This window comes from Bacillus rossius, chromosome 3 (genome assembly GCF_032445375.1).
Source record: "Bacillus rossius redtenbacheri isolate Brsri chromosome 3, Brsri_v3, whole genome shotgun sequence".
Lineage (NCBI taxonomy): Eukaryota > Metazoa > Arthropoda > Insecta > Phasmatodea > Bacillidae > Bacillus > Bacillus rossius.
The window spans coordinates 24,682,939-24,700,681 of NC_086332.1; the positions used below are offsets into that span (position 1 = coordinate 24,682,939).

The 17,743-nt window shown below is 39.6% G+C and overlaps 1 protein-coding gene across 1 annotated transcript in view; it reads left to right on the forward strand.

The window, feature by feature from the left end:
* The window catches only part of LOC134530033 (coiled-coil domain-containing protein R3HCC1L-like), a gene marked incomplete at its 5' end in the record, with an annotated part of 49,294 nt that overhangs the window by 30,256 nt on the left and 1,295 nt on the right, over positions 1-17,743 (forward strand). Inside the window, 6 exons of the mRNA XM_063364561.1 lie at positions 40-186; positions 1,329-1,462; positions 3,013-3,145; positions 9,116-10,229; positions 11,559-11,811; positions 17,286-17,522. Coding sequence (XP_063220631.1) covers positions 40-186; positions 1,329-1,462; positions 3,013-3,145; positions 9,116-10,229; positions 11,559-11,811; positions 17,286-17,522 — 2,018 coding nt within the window. The remainder of the gene's footprint in view (positions 1-39; positions 187-1,328; positions 1,463-3,012; positions 3,146-9,115; positions 10,230-11,558; positions 11,812-17,285; positions 17,523-17,743) is intronic.

The window sequence follows — 17,743 nt, forward strand, 5'->3', positions numbered from 1 at the left end:
CGAGCCTTGTTTGACTTTTACTGTCGGTTTGTGTTGCAGCGTGTTGGTTTTTCCTCCTGTGAACAACTACCGCCGGTTTCTCATACATAAGGTTTGCGAGGAGTCAGCTAAGGAGTTACAGACATTTTCCATTGGACAAGGTCATGGCAGGAGAACCGTGGTGTGTTTCAAGGAACTTCTTATAAGGTAATGATTGTTTAGTTATCGTTTACCATCTACAGTTAAGAGATGTTGATCATGTGGTAATTTACACTTGCCCTTGGTTTTGTATTGCTTTCTAAAAATAAACCTAGTAAGTTCATTAAACTCTACAGATAAATACATTATAAATAAATGAAAAAAAAATATTGTTAGTTATTGAAGAGTTACGGTTTATTTTTTGTTATTTAGGATTTGTACATTTTAGTCGTCTAATTAGCTTGTATAGTTAAAGCCCAGTAAAATAATTCAGTCTTATTAGAATTAAGTAAATATGATATGCTGTTGGACCGGACCAGTACCAGTCAGGCAAGTCGGGCAACCGCCCAGGGTCCCACGCCTAGCAGGGCCCAGCGCCGGCCCTTTTCATTTTAATGTACCTTGATTGTCAAGTTTTCTTTAAAAAAGTATATATAGACATTAATGGTTAGAGCAATATTTTACTTAATTTTTGTTAGAATGTAATTTAATGTGCTGCTCAATACCTTAAGATTTAAATTTTCATACAATGGCAAATACACCGGATTTTTATCATTAGCATTTATAAAACTAACCCGAGTATAATTGACCAGGAAAGAATATCAACATTTCTTAAGATAAATTAGAAAAAGCTTGGTCGAAATTTAATTTACAGGTTTGTTTTGAAATGTTTTGAAGTGTTTATTTTCAAAGTCTCCTGGGGAAGGCCCCCAAAACTTCTTTTTCTCTGGGGGCTTTTATCCAGGCCTACCACTAAGATTTCTCTCCAAAACATTTTGGCCTCGCAATAGTAAGTGGCTGAGGGCCTTGCAAAGTGTAGGGCCGCCATTGTTGTGGGGTCTCAAAAGTTCACACCAGATATTTACTAAAGATCATTACCACTTTGTCACACAATGAACACTTTGTTGCATGATTTTTTTACTGCTATCAGATAATATTTAGTACATATATGTTGCAAAAATTTGAGACAGAACTTAAGATTGTAAAGAATTATTGCCTTAAATTTACAGAGAAATCCGTAAAATAATAGTAATAACAAGAAAATGAAATAACAGATATGGCTGGTGAGACAGAGCGCCAAGAGTGCTGTCTTTCTTTCAGAGGTTTTTTCCATTGTGGTTGTAACCTATTCATGAGAGTGTGTGTTTCAGGGAGCCTGAAAGCCAACCTGTGGGGTATGCAAGCTTCGAGCAGGCCATGGGAGTCGACCGTCACCTGGTGGCCCCGGTGGACTGCCCCACCCCCGCAAAGCTTCTTCCCGCCCGGGAAGGCTGTGTCAAGAAAGGTAACACATATGTACTGGTTTATTACAGTTCAGTACTTTAAGCTCATTTTTGCTAAATGATCGTTATTATAATCCACTGCTGTTGCATCAGTTCCATTTAGGTTCTGTAACTACCTATATGCTTTGGCTGATAGGCTACAACATTATTCCTAATACAACCCCTACTTTTAAAATCATGTATACTTACCAAAAAATGTATTCCTATTAGGTACTGTGATAATGTCTTTAACAAGTTTGTTTTTCATCTGATTTTATAAGTAAGGGTCCATCGAATTCCCTGTTAGAAATAAACCTGTTGGTTATTAGGTGGTACCTAACATTGGCAAAAAGTGATAGGGTGAAAGAGAAAGGAGAGGCAGCAAAGTTGCCTCTTTCGTGTGCTTGTCTGAGATTCTTCAAATTAGATCTGTGTGCAGTATAGTTGAGTTCATAGTCAAATATACATTGAATTTCAAAGCTGACTGAAGTGTTATGAACCCAGGTACAAAGAATTTTTTGTTCATTTCGTGGTATCCACAACACTTGCGAAGTGCAACACTTCTGTCCTCATAATTCTTACCATTGATGAAGGCATTCACAATGCTAGGAATTCGTACATGTGGAACCAAAAAAAGTACCTGGAACCAAACAGTTACAAGAATGATAATTATTTAGATGAACAAGTAAACATTTAGTGAAAATTTTAGTTTGCTGTGCGGTTAGCCTTTGAGCAGGTTGCCAAACGTCTTCTTTTGCAGCATTAAGTAGCTTCATGTAAAGAATCTTTTTAATTTGTACGATATCCACCTATCTGTGTACAACTCTAGGCATGTATGTATTAGTTGGTTTATTTAAGTTGTTAGGAACTTTAAAGTATTAAAAATTAAATTTCATATTTACGTATTAGGTAAACCGATCATTTCATTGTGCTATTAATCAGTATAACATACCCGTTCTGTTCTTTCTCTGTTGGTTGTATGAGCCTGCTATAAAGAAGTGACTTTTTTTATCTGCTTTGTACAGATAAATGTTATCAGTGATTCTTTTTTTACTACTCTCTTTTGTAGCAGTTGCTCGCTTGTTTATCTGCTAGGAAAAAGTTTCAGTTGACAGTGGCATTGTTTTGCCATGTTTGAAGGTGAAGTTTTCAACGAAGATGGTAGGATTGATTTTATTTTTTAGTTATGTTAATTATTTTGAGTTTCCTTACACACTTTTTTTTTATAATGTATTAAATTTTTTGTTGCTTGTTGTGTAATTTAAAAGTTAAATAGAGTGACAGTTATTGTTCCAAATACATAAAATACAACTAATTCAGATTAAAAAAAAATGACTGGCTTTCAAATGTAGGAATAAATATAACATACTAACAAAATAAAATTATAATGACACACTTTCAAAAAATTCCTAATTTATATGGTTTCCCGCCTAATATGTTAATAAGCCTGAATTTTCAAGTTCCTTGTGAACCTTATTAACAGAGTTTTACTGTATTAAAGGTTGTCATTTGTTTGTTTGACTGATTGAATACTTGAAGCGTGACTAGCGCGAGTGCTGGTGTTTGTCGACAGCCAAGTCGCTGCCCACCATCGGCATATACCGGCCGCCCGCAGCACGCAGGCTAGAGGCGCCCCCCGGAGACCACACAGCGGCTGCCGGGGAAGAGGTCACGCCCACCGCGCCCGCTAAAAGTGAGAAACCCAGGTGAGGAACCGTGTTAAGGTGCAGAATATGCTTCTTCGTGCCAGGGCTTTTCAGGGAATTCCATTGCGAGACGTGTAATATTATGATATTAAACATGTACTAGTTTCAATGCCTCCCATATTATTGTACAAATTATTAATGGTTAACTTTTGGTTACGTGGATTTTTCGTCATTCTGGGAACAACTAAGGGACTTTCAGGGATGCTTCTATTTGGTTGATGGAAAGCCTGTCGGAAATTTCAAAGCAACGTGTCCGACTAGGAAATGACAACTGAAAATCCATTTCCACAAATTTGAGATGGAATAAATTTGAGTGGGGCTGACGCATTAAAAGCATAGGACAGTTATACTATATAAATTAAACTGTATTAGTTTACATATATATATTTTTTTAAAAAAAGGTAAAAGTTCCAAATCACATATCCAAGTTTATCCTTTGATCCTGATGGAATAAGCATGTATACATTGATCCTGTGGTACAGGAAGCTTACTGTTGTAATCTAGAACAGCAAAAGACCCTGGACATAACAATAAATTGTGATATAACAATGAATTATGATCATTAGTTGAATATAACTGAAAAAATTTCCACAAGAATGAGCATAATTGATTTGCAGTGTGATATTCAAGATTTTGTTTGAGACCAGAATCTTTTAACATTCTAAATTAAAACATAAACTATTATGTACCACAGGATCAATTGAATATGTGATACAGAACAATAACCAAAAAATAAATGTTTGGTGTGGGGATTAATTTTTAAGAATTGACTGTCTGATAGTTTGGCAAAAGTCTGCATAACATATATCCTTCTGTTAGGTTCTTTATTACTATTCCCAAAGGAAATCACACACTCGTCTACACATCACAAAAACCACCATCTTGGCCCGTCATACACCACCTTTTTCGTCCGCCCTTGCTGCCAACCGTTATACACTACAATCCCATCCTTCCTTATGAGCTTGAGATCAAATGATCTCCAAAATACATAGTACAGTTGTATATTACCCTACTATAAATACATATTACATGACAAGTTGCATTTCTCAACAATCACAAATAATGTTACAAATCTAACCTTACTGGAGGTTTCACTAATCGTGTTGACCGTCTGTCTGGTCTAGGTCTGCTTTCCCCTTGCACTGAAGTGGGGGATACAAAGCCTTTGAAGGGTGGACTATGGCTATCTTCTCTAAGTAGTCCTGAGGAAGACAGCTCTTTCGGTATTCCTTCCTTAGGCACCACCTTTGTGGCAACCCTCCCCCTCACTTCGTCATCAATTCCTTCCCCACTACCACGCTTTGATGTTGCCCAGTTTCCTAACTTAGGCCCCCATGCCAGTGTGTCACTAACCACATTGTTTGACACTACTGGATGTCTACAATCTGGTAACTGTGATTTCCGGATTTTATCCACATGCACTATCCTATTTCTTTGGTTACTTCCCCATAACACCAAATATGTCAATGAACTTAAGACTTTTACAATTCTACTTGGAACCCATTTCCATACTTTATCTCCTATTGTTTTCACCAGGACCTTTTCCCCTACTTCATATAAAGGAACACCATCCTTTATTGGTTGCCTTCGTTCACACTTTTTGGTTTTATTTTTATCAGGTTTTAACATGCTCAGCTTGGTTCTGGGTTTTGTTTTAAAGATCACTTCCGCCGGGGTCTGTCCCGTTACTGTACAAGGAGTATTTCGGTAAACAAACAAGAACTCTTCTAACCTATGGTGGATGTTTACATGCTTATTTTTGAGTGTTCCATCAATGACCTGTTTCTTCAATGCCTGTTTTAATGTTTGAACCCCCCGTTCTGCTAGTCCATTCGATTTGGGATGATACGGTGGGCTTTTCAACACCTGTATGCCATTTCCTTTACAAAAGGATATGAAGTCTTCAGAGTTAAAGGGAGGCCCATTGTCAGAGACAATAGCACCTGGAATTCCAAAAATGGCAAAACATGAACGTAACCTTTCAATGACCTTCCCCGCTGATGTAGTACTCATGACCCAGGCACTCACCCACTTAGAAAAGTGATCACATAGAATGAGTATTTTTTCTCCTCCTTGGTCCAAGAAATCCAAATGAATTCGCTCCCATACTGAATAAGTTTGAGGCCAGGTCATTGTTGGAATCTCCTTGCGCATATTCTGTGTACATTGGCAGGCTTCACAAGTCTGCACTCTATTTTGAATGTCCTGGTCAACACCAGGCCACCAAACCATACCACGTGCTAACAGTTTCATTCTCACAATTCCTGGATGTTGATCATGTAGCATTTCAATGACTTTCTCTTGTAGCTGTTTTGGTATAATTATTCTATTTCCCCACATAAGGCATCCTTGTTGTAACGACAGTTCATGCCTCCTCATGAAGAATGGCTTCAAGTTTGGATCTGATAACCTATCTGTCCATCCATGTTTTGTGAGTTCTATTACCTTTGCTACTCCTACATCCTGACGTTGAGCTTCACAAACATCATCTGTATTGAGGGGTAAATCAGGAATGTTTGTGAAAGCAAAAATGCAGTTATCTATGCTCCCCGGCAGGGGCAACCTAGATAAGGCGTCTGCATTAGCCATTAATGATCCTTGTCTGTACTCAAGTTTATAATTATAAGCTGCTAAGATAACTGCCCATCTCTGAAGCCGTGCATGTGCTAAGGTAGGAATGGCCTGATCATGGCCCAACAGTCTCTTTAAAGGTTGATGATCTGTCACCAGTACAAACTGATGACCATAAATGTACTTGTGGAAACGTTTTACCGCAAACATTATGGCTAACGCTTCCCTGTCGATTTGTGAATAGTTTTGCTCTGCCTTTGAAAGTGTGCTCGATGCAAAAAGCACAGGTTTGTCATTCCCCTCTATCCTATGGCTTAACACAGCACCAACTCCATATGGGGATGCATCACATGCCACCACAATTTGAGCTGTTGGGTTAAAGTGCGTTAATACCTGATTGGATGTTAACATTTGCTTCGCTGCCTCAAAGGCTGTTTGGCACTCTGCATTCCAAATCCACTTGCTGCCACATTTAGTCAAGTCATACAGGGGTTTCATCTTACTGGACAGCATAGGTAAAAACTTATGGTAGAACTGCAGCAGACCCAGAAAGGATTTTAACTGTGTTACATTTAAAGGTCTGGCTGCTTGTGTAATGGCTTCAGTCTTTTCATCGGTAGGATGAACTCCATACTCATCTATCTTATGCCCTAAATATTCTACTGACTCACCATAGAAGCGGCATTTCGACAGGTTAACTCTAATATTATGATCATTTAACCGCTCTAGTACAGCAAATACTTTTTGCTTGCAATCATCTATTGATGTTCCCACAATCAAAACATCATCTATGTAACATACCACCCCAGGTAATCCTTGCAGCACTCTATCCATAACGGACTGAAATATGGCTGGAGCACTAGCTACGCCATAGGGTAAACTTGTCCACTGAAACAAGCCTAGGTGAGTATTCATTGTGAGGTAAGGCCTAGATTCCTCCCCCACTTCTAACTGCTGATACGCATTGCTCAAATCTAATACAGTGAAAATCTTACCCCCTGTTAACCCAGCAAAAATATCTTCCAATTTTGGTAGCGGGTAACAATCAACATTTAGGACTTTGTTTAAGGCCACCTTAAAATCTACACATACTCTTACACCCCCCTGTTTTTTTGGTACCACCACAATGGGACTAGCCCACTCACTATGTCTTACAGGAATAATTTTACCTACATTCTGCAAATCATGTAGCTGCTTTTCTACCTGCTCTTTAAGTGCGTAAGGCACATCATAAGCTTTGTGAAACACTGGTATTGCCTCCTCTTTGACATTCAGATGGGCCTTAAAATTACGTATGCATCCAGTAGTGTCTGCATTAAATACTCTAGGAAATCTTGTACTCATTTCACTTAGTCCCAGTGTCCCCACTTCAACACATGTGCTTGATACCTCATTGGGACCCTGACCACAACCAATCAATTTACCTACGTTACTTACTGCCTCCAAGTTATTTCTCCAATCAGGTAGAATAGCATCAAGCCATTCTCTTCCCAACAGAGGCAACATGTTTGCTCTCCCTCCTATTACCACGAGGGGCAGTTGATGCTTTCTCCCAGACTGCCCTCTTACATTTACACTGATTTGCCCCAACACTTTGACCTGGTTACCAGTGACTGACTTTAATTCTAAGGCACAATGTTTAAGTACTACCCGTGGAAAATGGTCCTTGTAAGCAGAAACTGGTATGACAGATACACAAGCTCCACTATCTATCTCCATTTTTATCCTTTGACCTTCTACGGAAACCACTGCAGTCAAGGGTTTATTTACACTATTGATATATACTGTTGTGTTCACGGAAGAGTTAACTTGATTAAGATGCAATGCATTAAGTTCCAGAAGCTCGTCACTAGACTCTGCCCCCAGTTCTTTCACCATACGAGAGCGACATACTCGAGCTGCGTGACCTTTCTTCCCACACGAGTAACAGGTCCACTGCCTTGCTGGACATGTCTCATGAGCATGCCTCCGTCCACATCGGAAGCAAGATGATGCTGCTCCGCTTGCCGCTGCTCCACTAGGGTGTTTGGATGTAGACCTGTATGTGGACTTGTAGTCATTATTTCTCTGCTGCCCGCCTCGCGAGTATGTTTCCTGGACTGTACCTTGTTGCTTATCTGTTACTTTGTTGACAGTTTCTGTTACGTCCATTGGCGAAGTTGGCAATGTTGGCTGGAACAACTTTGTCTGCTGTGCGGCCTGTTCCATGCTGCTGGCGATAATGCAAGCCTTGTCAAAGTCTAGGTTAGGTTCACAGATCAGACTACGTTGTATGATTTCGGACCGCAAGCCACATACCAAACGATCCCGTAATGCTTCTTGTAGAAATTTACCAAAGTTACATGATTTTGCCAGGTTTTTTAGTTCTATTATGTATTCAGATACCGATACATTGCTTTGCTGATCACATTTATGAAATCTGAACCTTTCGACTATGATGTTCTTGGCAGGCGAAAAATGTGTAGAAAGCACCTCCAACAATTCTTCAAATTTCTTTGATGTAGGATTGTCTGGTATCAGTATGCTTTTGAGGGTAGCGTACGTTTTGGCCCCCATAAGGGTAATAAATAGTGGCACCTTGGCATCTTCTTTGATTTCATTCACTACAAAAAACTGTTTTAGCCTTTCCACGTACGAATCAAAGTCCTCTGTCTGCGCATTATATTCCCCAATATGTCCCAGCAACCCCATGTTTACATTTTCATGTGCGGTACGTGAAAGTGAACAAAATGTGGCCCGCCTTACTCACAATACACCCCACTGTTGTTGTAATGCACTCCCATAAATTACCGCACATCGCCGATCCCATCCTCGTCGCCAATTGTTAGGTTCTTTATTACTATTCCCAAAGGAAATCACACACTCGTCTACACATCACAAAAACCACCATCTTGGCCCGTCATACACCACCTTTTTCGTCCGCCCTTGCTGCCAACCGTTATACACTACACCTTCCAGCTGGGTTCTTTATATAGTCATTTATGACGAGCAAAAAATGAATTGTTGTTTGGAAGGTCAAGGACTATTCTATAGAAGTGTTAGTGATTAATGGGTGCAGTGAGTCTAACAGATGGTTCAAAAACTTGTATCAATTTATTTGACCAGTGTGTGGAGTGAAGTGTTGGTAATGATTATTTCAGTGAAGATTTACTGTAGGTGTGCACAGCGCACTTAATATGGAAAAATATGGCATTCTTAGCACATCTTCTACTCTCTTTTATGTTAGTTAGAGATATTTGCATCAAGTGATGTTTGCATACATTATTATTGTTTTAAATTTTGTTGTTAGTTTTATTGATTGAATTTATTTTAGGACAAATTAATTGATAGTGCAATTATAAATATAGTTTGTAAACAGAAATGTGAGATTACAGTCATGATAAGACATTGTTCTTGCAGGAGTACGCGGCGCCGGCCAGATATTCAAGTGTACGTTCCGCGTGCCAAGCGAGCGTTGATCTGTGACTTGCCAAGCCAGAATGCCGACTCTGGTGGCCGGAGTCCGGCGCGCCTCGAGAGGCGGTCCTCCTCGTCGTCGCAGAAGCAGGGCTCGGACTCCGATGTGCCGTGCTCCCGCACGGAGCAGCTGGCGGCAAGGCCGCCGGAAGACGAAGACAAACTCTCGTGCAACGAAGTCAGCAACAAAGAGACGGGGAGGAGCCGGAAGCTGCAGAGGCGGCCTCCCAGTGTGAGAAAACTGGTTCGTGGCGATGAGCCGTCGGCTAGCGACGAAAAACTTTCAAATGGCTCCAGCAGTTATAATTTGATGTTGGAAGATGGTGCTCGCCTTGGAATTCCGGAAGATGCCTTGCTACGGGACATTGTACAGGACACTGACTGTCAAAAACCAGTTGAGAAAAATGATGTTCCATTACCCGTAAACTCTGTGACGTGTGATCCTCTGAGAGGTGAAACGAGTCTTGAAGACGACCGAGGCGAAAACAGCCCTGCAAGTTTAAAGAATGGCTTTGAAATTACTGATGTGCCAAGCCCAGCCAGACCTTCCAGCAAGGAAAGAAATGAGACGATGAAGCAGTGTAACCGGGAAGTTGAACAGGAACTTAATTCGGACGATTTGCAGTCGTCCACCAGAGTGACTCAGCAGACGGAACTTCGAAACACCTTGCAGTGTTTGGACATAACGGGTGATGGTGTGTACGGCAGCAAGAAGAAAGATGGCGAGGATGAGGAGTGTAGGAAGGAAGAGAACAGGAGGACCAGAAGGATCTTGCGGAGGAACTTCATATCGGACGTACTGATAATCTCAGAGACGCAGGTGCAGCTGGAGCCACAGGTGGTGAGCCCCAAGTCCAAAAATGACGGTTCGAGCAGGGAAGAAGAAACGTGTCTCCCGGAGAAGAGTGCGACGAGAAGTGAAATTGTGGCACAGGAAGAAAATTTGGACGATACAATGCAGTCTGATGAATTGTCGAAACTGAACCCGGAAGAGTGCACGTGGGATATGATGTTTGATGACAACGGGGAATGCCTCGACCCAAAATTGATGGAAGAGGTAGGTTCCTGTTTTTTTACGTTTATATTTTACTTACGGGTAATTATGTATTGCTGTTTCTGATATTTTAAATACCAAATGTTGCGTGCAGTTAGATTCTGTTTTACATTTTATGACTGGACTCCAGCTGTGGCACTTGTAGAGGTCAACATAACTGGTATTATGTAGTAAATGTTATACGTTACGTGATAGTTGGTCTGATGAAATGATCGGTTATTTTCTCCTGGCATTGCCAGACTATCATGTTGGTACGTTTTGGACTGTGATGAGGAGAGCTTGGGATAATGTTATTCGTGCCTTTGTTTGTGCCAACAATTTTGACAAATAAATCAAACTTCTGAATATATAAAAAAATTGAAAATTGAAAATGGCAAGGCCTAATCCCCTCATCTTGGGTACTGGCATACATCAACACAAACGTTCAGTCCCACATTGCGACATGTACTGATGCACACACACACTATGTGCTTTTTTCTGTCCAGCCCTTGAAATAGGTTCTTGTTGGCCATGATTAGTGTGCCGTGGTCGTGGGAGGATGGTCATGGGTTCGAACCCATGACCACGCGTGACTAAAGTTTATGAGCACCCAGTCAGTAAAATGCATACAAACAAATCCATCCCATTTGTTCTTTCAGACACATACATTACTGTCAGTAGATGTTTCCCTGCCACCATACAGAAGTGTTCGCAACTACAATGGGGGTGCTGTGGTCATCTAGCTTGTCTTATAGTTTTTTGTAATTCAGGTTTTACTTAATTGTTTTTTGTACAAATACATATGTCATATTTTGACATTAAATTTTACATTGTTTACATACAGTTAAAAAGTAGGTACATACTATTTCTTTCAAGTAGTATGTATTATAGGGAAATTTGATAACGAGTGTTGAGTGTGCCCACAATATCTAGTACACCATCTAATGGTTGTAGAAACAAGGTAGTGTGGATTTTATCAGTAGGGGACAGGGATTTTTGACCATTGTCTGAATTGCACATTTGTGAATCGGCAGGTAATTTAAACGTGTGTCATCTACATTTTCATGTGTATTTTGTTATAATAATGATGCCGTCTATATCTGCCAATTACAGTTTTTTTTCTTTGACTTTTTTAATATGCTGTTTGCATAATAATGTATAATATTGTTTATGGATGTATAGAACTTTGGATTTCAAACACTTTTTTTTAATTTTTCTGACTTTAGATATGTTTTGTTGGTGATATAATTGATAAGACCATTGATTTTTAATGCAAACAAACACTAGTAGATATCTATATAAAGTGTTATGTCCAGTCAGTTGGTATTTGGAGTGCTTCTCTGTACGATGCAGCTGACGAGAGCCGTGGGCTCGGTGACCATCGAGAAGCCGCAGTCCGACTACCGCAACTACCAGAGCAGATTGGAAATGTTCATGTCGGGCTCTGGGGACGAGTTCGCCCACGTGGTCGAGATCTACAACTTCCCAGCAGAGTTCAAGACGGAAGACTTGCTGTCAGTTTTCTCGGCCTACAAGAATGGTGGGTTCGAAATCAAGTGGGTGGATGACACTCATGCGTTGGGTGTCTTCAGCAGCTCCCGCGTGGGTAAGTCTCTCCCATCATACAGTTGTTTAACGTGTTAAGTTTAAGGTACCGGCTTTTACGTCACACTGTTATTTAAGGTTTGTACCCCTTTAAGGGCGATTAGTCTTGCCATTTTGCAATTTTCAAAATTTTGATACTTCTTACAATAAAAATTCTGTGCTAAATTTTTTGGTTTGACATGCATAGGACTTAGCTCTGGCTACTTGTTGAAGTTAACACTTGTGAACTGGTGTGATTGTCATAGTAGATGTAGTCAGTCGCCTGCATGGAATAATAAATTATTTCCTCATGGCGCCTACAGACTAGAGTCTGATAGTAAATATGTGGTTGAAAGAAGACTGGGAGATATTATTTAACATAAGTTAAAAATTTAAGCCTTGAGATACCAAAAATTGGGATAGATAGTTAAAAATTATAATTATAGCAAAATCCCCCTTATGGTTTTGAATGTCTTCAGAAATATGTATATGAATAAAAAAGGATTTATTTTTAGTAATATTTTACCATAAGTGAAACTAATATTATTATTCGAAAAAATGCACTGCTTTACCACTGACAAAAGAAACTTAGTCACTAAGAGTATTTGAGGAGCTAAATACCATTGTGAAACACTCACAAATTGCATGTACCTAACATTGCTTTGCTGACAGAGTTGAAAACGATATAAAAAAGTACATCAGAATTGGTTTTTAATTTTTGAATAAAATGTTTATTAAGGAGTTTTATAGGAGCCATAGTGAAATTTTGAGGGGCCTTAGGCATTAAAAATAAAATGGTTTATGAACCTTGGTTATACTCGGAACGCTAAAGGTGATGGGACCTTCAAGATAAGAGTGGGCTCCGGGCCACTGAGGGAACGGTGCTGTCAGCTGTGCTCGTAAACTTGAGTCGTACTGGGCTCTCTTGGCATCTGTTGCCCCATGAGCATGACACTGGCGCTCTCTGCTCTCATAAAATGTTTCATTCCTAGTTTAATATGTATAATGTAATTTGGATAACAAACTTTGAAACTGAGCAAAGTGGATGTTTACTTTAAAATGAATAGGGGTTGAGTCGAGATAGCTTGGCTAGCTTAATATCTGCCACAACTTTCAATACACATTTTGTTTTGCAGTTTATGGCTTTAGAGAGTTAAATAGGATGCAGTTAGGTCGTTAGTTAAGCCACGCTATCATTTTGAGCATTATTAAACGTTCAGCTACCTGCATGAAGTAGGTACATAGTGTATTTTTTCCCCAGTGGTAGGGTGTGAGATGTTGGAAAGAAAAAAAGCTTCACCATTCACGCAGCGGCACTAATAAGATTTATCACACTTGTTTTGCTGTCTGTTACTTTTCAGATTTAACATGTGGAAATGCCTCATGTTGATTGACACCATATCGCCAAAACAATCTTCATAGTTCCCTTAGTTGTTTGTTAGTAGCTATTACCAGTAAATTAATTTAAAAAAATGTTTGTCAGAACAATATAGGGTTAACATTCACACAATGAAATTTTAAATTTTACTCATTTTATGGTATACAAATGTTATTTTTTTCACTTCGATTATTACTTATCAGTTTTTAAAATATATACTTGTACCTTTTTACGGAAATGTTAGTGTTACGTACTTAAAACAGTGTTATTTTGAAACCATAACTAACATGCATTTAAATTAAAGTGTGGTTATCAATACAGAATTGAAATATATAAACATAAATTGTAGCTTATTGGATCTAACTTTAATTGTAATTATTATAACTACTGTATTTACTCGCATATAGGTCGCTGCAATTTTACCAGATTTGATGGGGAAAAAATGAAGTGCGATCTATATGTGAAGAAAATTTTTTTAAAATTTATGAGGAATTTTTTTTGCAAAACAGTAGAATCCCGCCGATGCGACCCCCCTCTGATGCGTCCATTCCGTTTATACAACCGTTTTTTGAGAAACTGAAAAATTTGAGCAGAGAAAGACGAAAATTTGAGTAAAATCTGCTGAAAAACAAGTCTGTTACACTTTGTTCAGCGCTGTGTGTTCACGTTTATCTTGGTGAGCACTGTACTGTAAGCAGGCAGGCATACAAAAGGCGGCTAAAAATAGATACCACCCCTCTAGACTGTCCCCGCCGGCAGTGTCTATCCCTGGGGGGGGGGGGGGGGGGGGGACAGTTCATAGGGCATAGCAATAGCATTTTTCTAGTTGCTATACAGTTTTATCCAACATCTGAGCACAAAAATTATAATCAAAATACCACGTTGATTAAATAATTATTACATTTGTTTTAACATTTTATCAAATTTATGGCATAAATTGGTATTGTTGAAATGAAAATAATATATTTACATAAAAGAAAATAAACAAGTTTTCGTTGGCATGTTGAACCACTTGTTTATCCAACAACACCATAATTAATGGCGTCGGCGTTGAATTAAGCAATATTAGGTTTAATAAAAAATTTGTAAGCAAATTTTGTTTCAATCATGTTGAAAAAGTAATCTCGTTATGAAACATGCCTGATTCGGCTATGTGTTGTGTTAACTACTGCTACAAGAGAAGTGATGATAATAATTAACTTTACTTTAAGTTTCCGCTTGACGAAACTAGGTATGTGTAAATTATTAAAACGAAACAAAATAAAAGTTTTGTGTGATTAAAATAGTGATGAGCATTTTGTTTTCATGCCCTACAGAATTTCCTCTTTTTAGGTAGTGTAGTCGCACATTATGGACAAGCACACAATACTACATTAATACTTAGTTACTGTTCTAAATGTCAATGAGTCTCAAATTCTGCTCAAGCGTGCTGCTTATGTACTTTAATTAGTCTGAATGTTTTGTATAAATTTTATTTTTAGGTCGAGAGGGAGGTGTGGGTAAAAATATTTTATTGCGTATCCAAGTCCCTTGATACTAATGGCATGATCCTGAATACATTGGTCCTGTGGTAATGATGCTTGCTGTTTTAACATTTATTAAAACAGCAAGCATCATGTGCCATCGGATAAATCATACACATGATCATGCCAACAGGATCAAGGGATAAACTTTGATACGTGATACGGAACAATTACCGAGGTGAGGGTTGCGATAAAATGAAATGTCTTTTAAATTTTTATGTTGAAATTAAGGTTGTTTTTTTTCACTTAACAATTGCTATACACCTGTATTCAAGAAGTGAAGATACGAGAAAGATTTGTACTTTCACCTAATCCATAAAGAATTAGATGCCATTGGTAACAGCTTCATTTCAGTTTTTATGGAAAAATTGTACATCTTAGGCAGTTAAATTTGCCAGAAATACACATTGCCTGTGTTAATGATTAAATACTTCTGCACGTTTTTTATGCATTAGTTTTGTTTGCGATTTGTAATGCAATTCGGTAGGTACCTACGAAAATCCTAACCTTAACTTCAACGTGATTCTATAGAACAGAAATTATTTCTTGGACATAAAAAAAGGCAGCAATTTATTATAATCCGAAAATATGTTACATGTTATGCATTTTAACAAATGTTATGCTACGTAAACAAAACATTTTTAACCGAAATGAGGTTAAGGCAAACATTGTCCCAAAGATAAGAAATTTACTTATTGTTTTAAAAATATTGCTCTACTAAATCATTATATGTTACGTTTACCGATATTTAGTTAAATGATTTGCTTATAAGGGGAAAAAAAATAAAATCAATATTTTTATAAATATTAATGCATGCACGAAACAAGTCACAAGCTCGCCAACATTCAGTTGAAGTTGCAAATTTCCCTACTATTCAAATTAGTGTTTTAAGCATATTAACGGCAAATTGTACTTTCTAGGATCAATGTTGTGTTTAAATTAAAATTTACTTATAATTTGAAACGTAATTCTTACTCCAGAAGGTACTTTATCTCGGTTTTAAGCCATTGCAACTTCGTTTTAATGTTTGTCAAGTTTGCGTTTTTGTATAGCAACTAGGGCATTTCTGAATAAAACAAACGTAGAACTGCAATAGCATTGAGTGTCCACTCTGTACTACTTTATTTACTCTATGGTCTAGCCGAGCTCGGCGCGTCCACTATCGCACGAAAAGCCGTCTTAGCGGTCATGTTATCTTACCCGCCCGCACGAAAAGCCACTGTGGTAGCTTCTGCGAGAGCGTAAGAAACTCGTCCGGCCAGGCTGGCGGTAGCGGCGGCTTGACGTGACGTGACGCTTACCTCTCCCATCCCCTGCTAATTCTTCAAGGCTTATCCCTCCCAGAGCCACAAACCATGTGAACACACCCTCCCCCCCTTTTCAAACTAACATTTCAACACATTCCCTCCCTTGTTTCAACCTTCTGCGTGAGAAACTGTCAGCATCCTCCTCCCCGGCTCCCCTCCCACACCGCGTGCGGCAAAAGCCAGGTTGTATAGTCCATTCTCGGTAAAATAAATATTTTTATGGGCTTATACGACTGTCCTTCGCCGTTAATAAATACTTTATAAGTTTAAGTTACTATGACACAATTTGTTTATTAGTCACACAGCAGTTTCTGCTGAAAAATCACTAATACATACCTCGAATTTTATTGAATAGAAAAATTTAGCAGGGCCGTAAATATATTTATTTTACGGCCTAGTTACTTTTCCATCTGCATTCGAAGGTGTGGTGTGTGTGGTGTGGATTTTTTTTTTTTTTTTTTTTTTACGCTGTGAAGGGTCGTGGAAAAGATAATTGCTTGAGCTGTCAAAATAAACATCGCTGACGGCAAGGGCGGGAGAGCATCATGTCGGTCTGTCGCTGTGATTATCTACTCCAAAAACATGTCACAGCATTTCAGGATAGTATTGTTCTTATATCTTTCGTTCATAGCCGAATGTCTTCTACCTGATCCACACAAGTTCCTTCGCCATGTTTTCAGCGAAAATAACAACCAGCCGGCTAGCATAGCCGAACTCGCGTGACGTGAATTCACTTAGCGTGAGTTTTTATCGGAACCCATAACAAAAACCGCTGTAGATATAAAAAATCATAACAGGCCTTTTTTTATTCGTAATTAAAGTTACTACAACTTTTATTCTGTGCAATTTTTCAATACAAAGCACTGTTCAGTTATAGTCTACAATTAAGATATTTTAAGAAGTCAGGAATCTAACTTGACTTCAATTTTCTATATTCGGTTATTACGAGTACTTGTTACAACAATTTATCACGCCATTATCAGCTCTCGTAGTAGCGGAGTTTTACAGTACCCGTTAACTCTTTCGTGCACGGCGCGCCCGGCCGTTCGCGTCATTAAATTACCGGTGCGACCTATATGGGGGGAATCTTAAATACCAAATTGAAGACCTCAAATTATGGGTGCGACCTATATGCGATGGCGACCTATATGCGAGTAAATACAATGTATGTTTTATTCTGTTTTATCTTTTCCCCCTGTAACCGGATTAAGGCAATGAACCCGATTAGCTCTGCAAGACACACAAACGGCCGGGTGTAACGTGGTTGTCCGGTGTTGTGACTGCTCAGCCGCGGAGGTGCTGGCCCAGGAGCACCCGCTGGTGAAGACGCGACCGCTGAGCCAGGCGACCCACGAGTCGCGCTCCAAGGCCCGCCGCGCCGCGGAGTTCCTGCAGCCGTACCGCGCCAGGCCGGAGACGTGCGCGGCGCTGGCGCGGCGCCTCGTGACGGGCGCGCTGGGCGTGCGGCTGTGCACCTCGCGGGAGGAGCGCGAGGCGGAGCGTCTGCTGCTGCGCGAGGCGCGGGGTGAGTGCCCGGCTGCCCTCTCCCGGTCCGGTCAGGCACTGTCTCTTGTCGGTTTATTTCATTCACTCCTCACTACTACGTATATGCACTATTTGAGGGCCTTTTCTGTAAATAATATCTTGATCAGTGGCGTAGCCAGGATTTGTGTATGGGGGGGTGGTTAAGAAGCATTACCCCCCACCCCTGTATTCAAGCCGGGAGGGGAAGGGGGGGGGGGGGGT